Source organism: Gastrolobium bilobum, unplaced genomic scaffold (genome assembly GCF_033153095.1).
Source record: "Gastrolobium bilobum isolate Gb01-03AN ecotype WA unplaced genomic scaffold, APGP_CSIRO_Gbil_v1 utg1505, whole genome shotgun sequence".
Lineage (NCBI taxonomy): Eukaryota > Viridiplantae > Streptophyta > Magnoliopsida > Fabales > Fabaceae > Gastrolobium > Gastrolobium bilobum.
The window spans coordinates 192,924-205,508 of record NW_026897785.1 but is presented as its reverse complement, the minus strand read 5'-3'; the positions used below and the strand labels follow the sequence as shown (position 1 = coordinate 205,508).

Genomic DNA, 12,585 nt, shown 5'->3' with positions numbered 1-12,585 from the left:
AAGCACATGAACACCATGTTAGAAATTTTCTTTCGTGAGCTATCATTGATTGTTAATTTTGATTTTATAAAAATAGGTTGATAATATGCATAGTTGGATAACATCTAAGAGACATACACTATAATGTCATTATTATATATGGTCAAATTAATTGTTTGAGATGTGCGATCAAATATTTTTACATTGTGTGGCAAAGGAAAAAGTTATAGACCATTACTTAATAACTTGTAATGGAAGGGTTATTATTAAAAGTAATCATTTTTGCGGCTAGGTCCCCTTCCACTACTTTTAAAAATATACCAAAAGGATGCTTTATTAGGTTAACGAGATATATATACCTTTATACTTTTTCAGCTTGCCCCATTGAACAGCTGCCCTATCTGAGAAGTAGTGGGGGAAGATCTTTCTTAGCGCGACCACTGATCTAGATCCAGTGCCTCCACTCATGGCTAACACAGGTATGTATGTACCTTTGATCGCTAGTGTTCTAAATTTCATATTATTTACAAATTAATATTTACAGTAGTATTAGAGCCTTAGATATATGATTTATGACCCAATTAATCGTTATTGAACACGATTGAATTCTGTGTTGGTATTGAGTTTATCGTCATGGTTTTTTTCGTTCTTGAATATATATAAATTAATTTTTTAATCAACATTTCAACATGGAATTGAATCGATTATCTTGGGGTTTTATAGAACAAACATTCAGCTTTTGATCGACATCAAAATTTCTACGAATTTTACCCCATATAGTGAAAATCTTGTTTTGGAAAACTCTTTTCTAAACCTAGGATTTTAAAACCCTAAATCATAAATCCATCTTCTTTGCTTGATTTTCGATTTGCAAATTAACATTTGTAGTTTGCCCAATATTTATTGATATTCTTTTGCCCCAAATTTGTTCTTATTTTCAACTCGCCATGCGAGCAAATCATGGGCTATAACAATTTTTTGACACACAATTTCTTGATTATTTTAGGTGTTCATCTCACACAAATTTGTGTTTTGTTGTGGGTGTTTTATATGGATCTGAACGCATCAAAACTCAAGCATTGGCGCTTGGTTTTCATCGTTCATTGTTGAACTTGTTTTGTCCATTAGTTGACCCGCTATATGGGGAATAAGCTATTTACCAAATTTTGACAGTTTGAGCATGAGAATAAATGTGATTTTTTTATGTATTTTTTATTTTTTAGTTTTACTTTTTTTTTAATCTGCTACAATAAATATTTTTATAATTTTGTGGGGGGTATTTTTTTTTAAGAAAAATACATTAAAAAATTGAATATGCTATATTTTGCATCCATTGGTGATATTCACTTTGGCTAGAAAATTATTATAAGGCTTCATATTATAGATTGTGGTACTTGTTCGGTATAAATTTACAATGAGTCTAATATTTATTTTGTGTGCATGAATTTATCACCAAAGTAATTTGTTCATATGGATTTTCATAATCTTCACTTTGTTACTAAAAATTGTGGTTACTACCAATAAATGATCTGCCTAAAAGGGGTTATTATATGTTTTATTTTACGGTAGATGATACATCTAAAGTAAAAGATGCATTAGGCTGGAAAACTCATCTACTCAAAGGGGATGGTTTTTAGACTAATGTATTCTTTCTATTGACTTTATATGTCTCCTTTGCATGTTACAAACTCTGCCTAAAGGGGAGTATGTATTATGTGCTTTATACTCCTTATATGGCTTATTTGATTTGACAAGTTTACACTTTCTTTTGTTGTGAATATTACTAATAATAGTACCAGTGTAGATGTTTTAAATGGATCAAACTTTAAGAGATGGAAGCAAGACGAGAAATTTGTATTGAGAATAATAGATATAAACCTAACATTGCAAAAGGATGAACCTGATAAGCCAACCGAAGAAAGTTTTGTTGAACAAAGGGAATTTTATGCTAAGTGGAAAAGGTCTAATAGACTCGGTTTAATAGCCATGAAGAGGCCTATCCCTGAACATATTTTAGGTGGTTTGTGAAAGGTTACAAGCGCTAAAGCTTTACTTAAAGACATTAGTGACAAATACCAAGTGTCTGATAATGTAGAATCTGGATACCGTATGAAAGAACTGACCACCATGAAATATGATAATGTTGGGGGTGTCAAGGAATTTATATTAGAAATGGTTCACCTATAATCTAGAATTAGAGACCTTAACATAGAATTGATTGATAATTTTATTGTTCCCCATGTGCTGAACTTTTTCTACGCTAATCCAATTATCATATGTGATCAAATTAATTGTTTGGGATGTGTGCATCAAATATTTTTATATTGTGTCGCTATTAGCATAATAGCAGTCATTACTTAATAAGGAATTACTTTTTTTATGTTACATAAAAGAAATATTATCTTCTACATTCACACTTTTAAAATGGGTCCCACAAGAATTTTTTTCTCTCACCTAACTTTTTTCTCTTTCCTATTTATTGTTTGAGTAGGAGATAATACTTTTCTTATGCAACATAAAAAAATTATTACCCTACTTAATAACCCATAATGGGAGAGTTATCATGAAAAGTAATCATATTTACAGTTAGGTCCTCTACCACTATTATGAAAGGATGATTTATTGGGTTAATAAGATGAGGTTTGATTTTCTCATGTTAAATGAGAATTCAATTCTCATGTTGTAGAGATAAAAAAGCATGTGGGACCCAGGTGTTAGAAAAAATTATATGTAGGACCCATGTCAGGACGGAAATCGAATGGTGTATAGGAAAATTTGAATTCTCATGTTAAATGAGAATTATAAAACCCTAATAAGATATACAGACCTTTAGACTTTTTCATCTTTAGCTTCCCTTTTGAACAATTGCCCTACCTAAGAAGTAGTGGGGAAGAATTTGCTTAGCAATATCATCGATCTCGATCCAATGTCTTCGGTGCTTTCTTATTCATCCTTTCATGGCTAACACAGGTATGTATTTTTTATCCTTGGTGTTCTAAATTTTGTATAATTTACGAATTAATATTTACAATCATAGGAAGCATCAAATGAACATTTATTCCATGAGGTAGGATATTCTTACTACCAATTTTTTCTACTACCACTTTAATCACCATTGGATTCAAAAGTTATTTTTTTTTCTCTCTCTTCATTCAACTTTTCCTCTAATCCAATGGTGATTAGAGTAGTAGTAAAAAAATTGGTAGTAAGAATATCCTAACTCTTATTCTATACCATATAAACATCATAAGAACCATCACATGGGCATGAAATGTATATCATATTACCACACCGTTATAGGCGGTCACTTGTTTACTAATAGTATTAGGCCTCTAGCTTATGGCATTATTAGCCTTATGTAGTGCCAGGCTTGAACCCATAATCCATACAATGACCTAAATTTTTGTTGTTGTCTTTTTTAAGTTGATAAATCCTTCTACGATTAGGCCTACCCATAGGTTGAGTTAGGTTATATTTAAGTTGACTCAAACCCATTGTTGAATTCAGTTTGAGGAACAATGACTATAATGTCACTGTTTGAAAAAATATTTGTTCAACTGCCACACGAACAAGTAAATTTTTTCAAAATGTCATGCGCAGAAGTTCACTACAACAGGTAGCGAACTTTATTTACAGATGTGGCACCTAGCTCGCTATTATCAATAGCGATCTAGGGGGTCAAAAGTCAGACTGCTCTGAGCAAAAGCAGAACATGTGTCATCCTCTTTCTAGTTCGCTACCTTATACGTGTCCTACTTTTGTTCAGAGTAGTTTGACTTTTGACCACCTAGTTCGCTATTGGTAGTAGCAAACTAGGTGTCATGTTTGCAAACAAAGTTCTTTACCTGCTTTAACAAATTCGTACGCCTGACGCTTTGAAAAAAATTTACTGTTCGCGTGGCAGTTAAGCAAAAAAAAATTTCCAAACAATGGCATTATGGTTAGTTTTCCTAAGTTTGAACCAACGTTCCATAGGTAGACTACTAATTTTCCATGGTGTTATCACATTGTTGTATGTAGTACATTATTTTTGTGACATTATTCAATTTAACCAATCGGTTTAGAGATTTAAACCCATTTTGAAAGTCCCGCCGGGTCTAAGGTCAGTACAGTTTGAATAAGTAAATGGGCCATTAAAGGGCTAATAATTAACCTAGGTGTTGTGAGTGGCCCAATAGGCCCAGGACCATCTTATGGGCCAGGCAAAAGCCTATCGTTAATCTGTTAATTCTGGTTTTTATTATCTTTTTGCCCTTCCCATTGCCGCAGTTCGGAAGCAGAGCCTTCACGCTCAATTGCTGTAAGCCCTCTTTCTCTCTCGTTCTTACCTTTTTGGTCTTCTTTTTCTATGCATTTCTTGTATTCTTCGTTCCGTTTCGTTTCTCAGTGGGTCAAAACACAGAAAGTACCACTGAGCCTTCTATGCTTTTTGGGCAGAAGAATGATCTAGAACTGTGACGAAGTTTAAAAAATGATGGAACGAAAATGTTAGTAGTAACCTCATTGTAATATAGTTTTTAAGTTGAATTTTGATTCTATTTGGTGAATACTGCATACCCATTTTCTCAATCTAGCATAGTTTTGAAAATAGTTGAAGTTAAGGTACGTTATTGGGGTTGGGGTTTCGGTTCTTTTTGTGAAACCGAGATAGGAATAATGGAAACCCCATCTTCCGATGGATCGATTTCGAAGCGTTCGCTAAGAAAGAAAGCGAATTTGCGTACTTATGATGAGGATCTGATGGATGAGATGTTTGAGAAGCAGTTGGGTGGTGGTTTGAAGAAGAGGAATAGGACCAAAGAAGATTTGGAGAAAGAGACCGAAACCGAGGCTATGATTGCTTTCTCGCTTGGTTTCCCTATTGATGCTTTGCTTGAGGATGAGATTAGAGCTGGGGTTGTGACAGAATTGGGTGGGAAGGAGCAGAATGATTATATAGTCATAAGGAATCATGTGTTGGCTCTATGGAGGGGGAATGTGAGGCTGTGGTTGACAAAAGGAATGATTAAAGAAACTGTGAGCAATGACTATGAATTTTTGATCAATTCTGCTTATGATTTTCTTTTGAATAATGGGTACATAAATTTTGGGGTTTCGCCGTCATTTACTTCTCAAATTCCTGAGCCAACTGAAGGGACTGTGGTTGTTATTGGTGCTGGCCTTGCTGGGCTAGCAGCAGCGAGGCAGCTCTTGTCGTTTGGTTACAAGGTTGTGGTTTTGGAAGGTAGGAACCGTCCTGGTGGCAGAGTTTATACTCAAAAGATGGGGGGTGAGGATAAATTTGCTGCTATAGATCTTGGTGGGAGTGTTATCACTGGCATTCATGCTAACCCTTTGGGGGTTCTGGCTCGACAGCTTTCTATACCGCTTCATAAAGTCAGAGATAATTGCCCCTTGTATAAGCCAAATGGGATGCCGGTTGATAAGGAAATAGATACAAAGGTTGAATTCATATTCAATAGGTTGCTTGATAAAGTTATGGAGATGAGGCAAATTATGGGTGGGTTTGCAAGTGATACCTCACTTGGTTCAGTCTTGGAGAAACTCAAGCTTTTGTATTTTGTGGCTCAAAGTAATGATGAGAAACAATTGCTTGATTGGCATCTTGCAAATTTAGAATATGCAAATGCTGGATGTCTTTCAAATCTTTCAGCTGCCTATTGGGATCAGGATGATCCTTATGAAATGGGTGGTGATCACTGCTTTCTTGCTGGAGGTAATTGGAGATTGATAAAAGCTTTATGTGAAGGTGTTCCTATATTTTATGGAAAGACTGTCAACACTATAAGATATGGAAATGAGGGTGTTGAGGTTATTGCCGGGGACCAAGTCTTTCAAGCAGATTTTGCCTTATGCACTGTGCCTCTTGGAGTTCTGAAACGGAAGGCCATCAGTTTTGAGCCTGAATTACCTTCCAAAAAGCTGGCTGCAATTGAGAGGCTGGGGTTTGGGTTGCTGAACAAAGTTGCAATGGTTTTTCCTTATGTGTTTTGGGGGGAAGATCTGGACACATTTGGATGTCTCAATGAATATAGTCATCAACGTGGGGAATTCTTCTTATTTTACAGTTACCATACTGTTTCTGGAGGCCCAGCACTTGTTGCTCTGGTAGCTGGTGAAGCCGCACAAATGTTTGAATCCACAGATCCGTCTATTTTGCTCCAACGGGTTTTGACCACTCTAAGAGGTATGGCTTTTGTTTTATGACTTGGTGGTGAAAAATTAAATGCCCTTATGTTACTGTGTTTGTTTATTGAATATTATGTGTAACACCCCGTTCTAAAACCGGTTTGTTATCATTACTTTATGATATTAAGCGCAGTTACAATCACATTGGTTCAATTAAGAATACGGATAAATTTTTCTTTTTAAAACGTTGCTCATTTCCTTTATTATCAAGGCCGTAATTTAATCTGCCAATTTCGTGATTATAACCATGTGAAGTTGCGGAATAACTAAAACTATGTTTAACATCATTTATTATCTTTATTAGACCTAATTAGAGGGTCCCTATTACTTATTTCAAGAGATAATGGTTTTTTCTTAAAACTGGGGTTGGGGGCTTAAGCCCCCATTTTGGGCGCTTAAGCCCCCTTGGGCAGAGGATTTTTCAGTTTCAGTTCGAAGAGAGGGCTTAAGCCCTTTTATTGGGCGCTTAAGCCCCCTGCGGCAGAGGGTTTCTCTACGCACAGGTGCACCAGGGCGCTTAAGCCCCCTGAGCATGCTTAAGCCTCCATTTCCGGGGCTTAAGCCCCCTAAAGCTGTGCAAAACACTAAATCTCTGTTTTCATGTATTTCTCTTTGGGAATTAAATCCCACACACCATATGACCTAATTGACAATCTTAAAACATCAATGTTTCAATAGTTACATCTTCTGCACCATTTCATTGTACAAATCAAAATGACAAAACATAACATCACATTCCATTAATGTATCAATAATCCCTATTACATCCATGTTCTTCAAAATAAATACATGCCAAAGGACTTAGCTATCAAAAGACATAATCAAAGCTATTAGCCATATACAACAAGACGATTACTACAACAATGATTATGGACTAAGTCCTCCATACTACATCACATGGCCTCAAAATATACATGTACAAGGGTGATATAAATGGAAAATACATCTAACAATCCTAAATAGCATGCAATCCAAAACATCAGGCTATCAACATATGACATCTAGTTCAAATACGGTCACTTGTCACCAGAGGCTCCTGCAACATCTGTACCTGAAAGGGGGTCCCCACAACACGGGGTGAGACATACGAATATATTACAGTAAACCAGGGGTCCTTGGAGCATCTCTCCACCCCTTAGTTCACTCACAGTATAATAGCAATAACAGTAAATAATGCGATAAATACATATCCATGCAGTGTGTAAAACATATCCAGGAGACATCCCTCGAGCTCTCTTACTCTCCTAAGGATACTCAGATGCAAATAGTCCTATTGATCAAAGAATCTACCAATTATGAATTACACATCGTCATGCAATATACAAAACATAGGAAAACATCATCCTATGCCACACCCAGTGCAAACACATACATATAACAAAGCATTAAACTACTTTATTGCATTTACATACACTATCATCAACCACTACCCATTCCTTGCTTGGTGGAACAATTAAGGGATCAATTCCCAAGGTCCAAAGGCTTACCAATTTGCTTCCAACTCAACCTTTGTTCACCAACAAGTTTGCATCCAATCAAACTTTGAATTCAAGCTACTATCTTGCAAAATACACAAAGGTGTCACACTATCAATCAATACAAGTTAATGAATATCAACATATTCATCAACAATACCACAATTCCACACCACAACTTGGCATGAATTTACCTATCCAAATGAGCTAATCAAGCTCCATAGCTTGCTCCAATGGGTGGCCACTCAAAGTTGGTCCATTTGCCTCAATCCTAGCAATACAAAGGACACAACCAAACATACTACCAACCAATGGTTTTATAATGCAAGAAAATCCAATTTCAAGCATAAATATTCCCCAAATATTGAAACTACATCAAATGACAAACTAACTTTACTTCTACCGTTTATTTATCATTCCTAACAATTTTTGCAAAGGAATTTAACTTCAATCTCTCTCTAACATACCCCACTATTCATGGATTTTCTTAAAACAAAACCCTAACATACCCAACATCATAAAATGCAAGAAAAGAGGGATTTCTAAAAACCAACTCATCTAGAATCATACAAGGAAGAGATTGCAAGCCTCACTTCAAGAAATGAGCCATTCCAAGCCAAGTAGGTCGCCACTTTCAAGGTGGAGTTTCTCCTCCACAATGGTTCCCAACAAAAACTAAGTGATGAGTTTTGAAGAGGATGGAATTTGACATAAGTTTGTCTTTGGAATGGATTGATTTGGTTAAGAGATAAGGAAGTTAGGTTTTCTTGATTTCCCAACAATGGCTTCACTCTCTTCCTCTCTCTGTTATTCACAATGAAGAAGAAGAAATGAGGAAGGTTGCTTTGTGTTTTAACACTTAACATAGTTAAGTTACTTCCACCGGGTAAAAGCTTATCTATCTATTTATCTCTGTTCTCTTTCAAACTTTACCCAAAGGTCTGGAATATTTTTCTAAGACTATTTCTAATTTTACTTTTATATTTTGGGTACTTTTACTTACACCCATAATTTTCACTGACTGCATATTTTACCTCAAAAGTAACTCTAATTAATTTAATTAAGTCTTTTATTTCTTTCAACCCACTAATACATGTTTAATTACTTAATTACATGTAATTTATTAATTAATCAAGTTAGGGCTATTATATTATGGATATTTCACTTTGCAGGTTGTCCCTTATTTGCATTGTTATTTCATGTGTTACATCTTTTTCTACAGGTATATATCATCCTAAAGGAATCATTGTGCCTGATCCAATACAGTCAATTTGTACAAGATGGGGCAGCGATCCCCTTTCTTATGGTTCATACTCTCATGTTAGTGTGCAGTCATCCGGAAGTGATTATGATATTCTTGCAGAAAATGTGGGGAACCGACTCTTCTTTGCTGGTGAGGCCACAACTAGGCAATATCCAGCTACTATGCATGGTGCTTTCTTGAGTGGCTTGAGAGAAGCTTCACGCATTTACCAATCAGCCCGGGCTAGGCAAAATTATTCTAGGAAGAGCATACTTAAGAATATTGGCGCAAACAACGATGTACTAGGTGATTTATTCAAGAAGCCAGATTTGGAATGTGGGAAATTTGCTTTCATATTTGATCTTTCTTCAGAAAGTCCGCAGTCAATGGGGCTTCTGCAAATCACTTTTGGTGGTACTGAAGAAAGTTACAAGGAGTTACTAAACATCTATCCAAATCCCACAAAGTTACCATTGCAGCTTTATACTATTATATCTCGTGAACAGATGCACCAACTACAACTACTCAATGGAGGGGATGAACATAGGTTGTCATTGTTGGTAAAAAGCCTTGGGTTGAAGCTTATGGGGTCAAATGCTTTGTATAATGCAGCTAACTCAGTAATAGCTAGCATTGCTTTCTCCCGAAAAGGCAGGGGGAGGAATCGCATAATTACCGGTAACGCCATATTCTAAAGAGATCAGCTTGTGTGTATTGGGTGGGAGTTATCATGTCTTGATTTGAGCATGGCTTTTCTGCTTCTTGGTATATACTTACAAAGTAGATGATTGATTTGCTGCTGGAGATAGAAGATTTTGAAGGTTTGAACAGAGTGATGATTTGATTTCTGAAGCAAAGTCTCGAGTCTCATGTTGACCTGCTTTTTTTTAGCTGATCAGTCACAGATCAGTAATGTAACCATATGAAAAATTAGTCATTTTTAAATTTGAAGACATAGATATTAGCACTCCATGGGATGGTTGAAGAATTAGTATACAGTGATTAGGACAATACCCGCATTGTATTCTCTATCAAACTCTCATGTTCATGTAGACTTACCAACAGCCCACCCCATAGAGGCCATCATTTTATTTTTCAGGCAGGCCTTTGTACCCTACTTGTGCTTGAATCGTAATTCTTTCTTTAATTCCTTCATTGGTTTCATACATTTTTAGAAGGCTTGCATGTAAGTGGCAATGCTTCCTTGGTATTCTGGTTTGCTGCTTTTGATGGTGGAGAAAAATGTTTGTCATTTTAAGTAACATAACACTCTGTCCTTTTAAGAGAGAGACACACACAGAAAAAAAATTTATTTAAATTTTAAATTAAAAAAAAACCACACACTTTTTCTCTCCCATGATTTCCATTTTTCTGTGTCTGTCTCTCTTATAAAATGACAACTTATATCATTTAAAATGGCAAACACTAAATCCTTTGATGGTGTTTCCCGTATCATTTATTGGGAAATGTTATTTTTACAAATTCAATTATGAATTTCCGAGAATAGACTTGATTAGAAATGCATTCTTGAAAATACAGTAGTTCGTAAGATTTTGTAAACAAAAAGTTTGTAAATATAATTTATCCTATTATTTTTCACGTATACCCTAAAAATAAAGTAAAAGAAGAAAATCAATATAAATAAAATATACTTTTCAATTGTCTTTTTTTATCTCAACTATTTATGTCTTTATTTATTTATTTATTCTTTTATTTTCTGTGTTGATTGCAAAAACATAACCCAAGTAATGCAACCAACAAGAGAGGAATTAGATCTTTGCTTGCACCTTCTTCAAGGACAATCCCCGCTATCCCATCATGAACGAGACTCACACAATCAAAGTAAAATGCAAGAATTTCTCTATTTTCTGACCAAATACATGGGAAAATATATTTGTTCGTTCCTTTCATTGGGAGCCACATAGAAGATGAAGCGGAGGTGGATTCCCATTTAAACAGTTAGTAACCACTTTTTTGGCGGGAAATGCCGTTTTATCATAAAGCAACTTATAAATCAGAATACCGTTTTCTCAATTCAAACTCTCTCCGTTCCAAGAACTCTTATTTTCTCTCTCTATATTCCCTACTCTTCTCTCTCCCTCTCTTTGCTCTCAGGTTCTCTTTGCTATGGAGAATGAGGAGATTCCACGACCACTTCAAGCAATGTGAGCTTTTACATATTCGATTAAAGAATAGCTTTTCCTGATAATAAATTGTATTGTTTATTTCAATATCTTTTTTGTTGAGGCATTTATCTTTTTCAATTCCTTTTTAATCAAATCCTCAATTCAGTTGTTTCTTTCATAAAGGAAAAAATAAAAGGTTTCCTTGCTTGGAAAATATTGTTTTCCCTGAAACTTTCTTTCAGCTGGAAAAATCCAAATAGAAGTTAACTTCAGAAGATAAGGTGTTTAATCCGACAAATAGATAGATTGTTTATATGTTAAGATCGTTCTCTTTCTAAATTACTCTTGATTGGAAACATTTTATATATATATTTGAACCATGTTAACATTGTGAGGTAAAAACTTCTCTGATTCTCTATGTTGTCGTTCCTCATTTTCTTTCTGGCTACATTTGATGTTATTGGTGTGTTTCCCTCATGTCAAATAATATTTGAAATATATCAAGTTCGGATCTGATTATTTTGGTAATTTGATGTTTAGTGCAGCAATATTTTTTTATTTTTTTTGTTGGTCAAATTTGTTAACATTGTGTATCCTCTTTCGAACAGATTATTGATTTTGATTTGTTCTACTGATTCTGTTGGTTGTTCATGATATCTACAATACAGAAATCTTGACAAATTTGGGACTAATTTGGTTGCCATAGTTTGTTGTATTTGGTTCCATAAGCATGACAAAGATAGGTTGGTGTTGAAATATATAAAACCATTAATGTAACCACCACCACTATCATGATATTATTTTTTTATTTTATGTTAATTTCTATCAACAGGATGTATCCATATTCTCTGAGATGCTACAATTTTCCTTGTTTAACAGTGTGCATCTCCGCAAATTAGTCTCGTAAAGTATGGTGTTTCGAAGTCCGGCTATTTTGAGCCCAACCTATGTATCAATTAGGCCAGCCTTCTTCAGGTCGGCCTGCGAAAGCATTGATGAAAAGTAAATCGAAAATCAAACAAACAGAGAAAGGGAGGAACAAAGAACACCAAAACTTTTAACTTGGAAAACATCTTCGATGTGAAGAGTAAAGAGACCAAGTCCATAAAATTTCCACTATGAACAATGGGATTTCAAAAGATTCTCTCTGACTTACTAACCAGAGGACTTCACCCTCTAAAAGATGGATATACTCACAAGTGCCTCACACAAGCGTTTCTCTCTGTAAAGGAGATAGGGAATCCTACTCTACATGGTATCTTCATCTTCAGCGATGGCGTTGGGTTTCTTCCTCAGAGAATCTTCGTCTCTAGCTTGTGCTTTCTCTGCGCATTTCTTTTTCTTTGCATTTTCTTCTTTTTTCTGCTCTGACAACTCAGCATCTAAGCATCTCTTATAAACCAGAGATTATGGCACCATTAATTTGTGTTGGGTCCATTACGGGCCACGAACCCAACAAATCTCCTCCTCTGTGCCCATGAGGGAGGATAATCTGAGCTCCCTCTCATACAGGTTAGTCAACCTAGCATCTTCGCAACAATCTTCAAACTTCCATGTTGAAATCGTCTTGGTC

The 12,585-nt window shown here is 35.4% G+C and overlaps 1 protein-coding gene across 1 annotated transcript; it reads left to right on the top strand.

Annotated features, from left to right (window-relative positions):
* The first annotated feature begins 4,262 nt into the window (after positions 1 to 4,262).
* On the top strand, positions 4,263 to 9,998 carry LOC133310309 (lysine-specific histone demethylase 1 homolog 2). The gene is made up of 2 exons (XM_061511217.1): positions 4,263 to 6,166; positions 8,866 to 9,998. The coding sequence occupies exons 1-2, from the start codon at positions 4,636 to 4,638 to the stop codon at positions 9,579 to 9,581; spliced, it is 2,247 nt and encodes a 748-aa protein (XP_061367201.1). The 5' UTR covers positions 4,263 to 4,635; the 3' UTR covers positions 9,582 to 9,998.
* Positions 9,999 to 12,585: the final 2,587 nt, after the last annotated feature.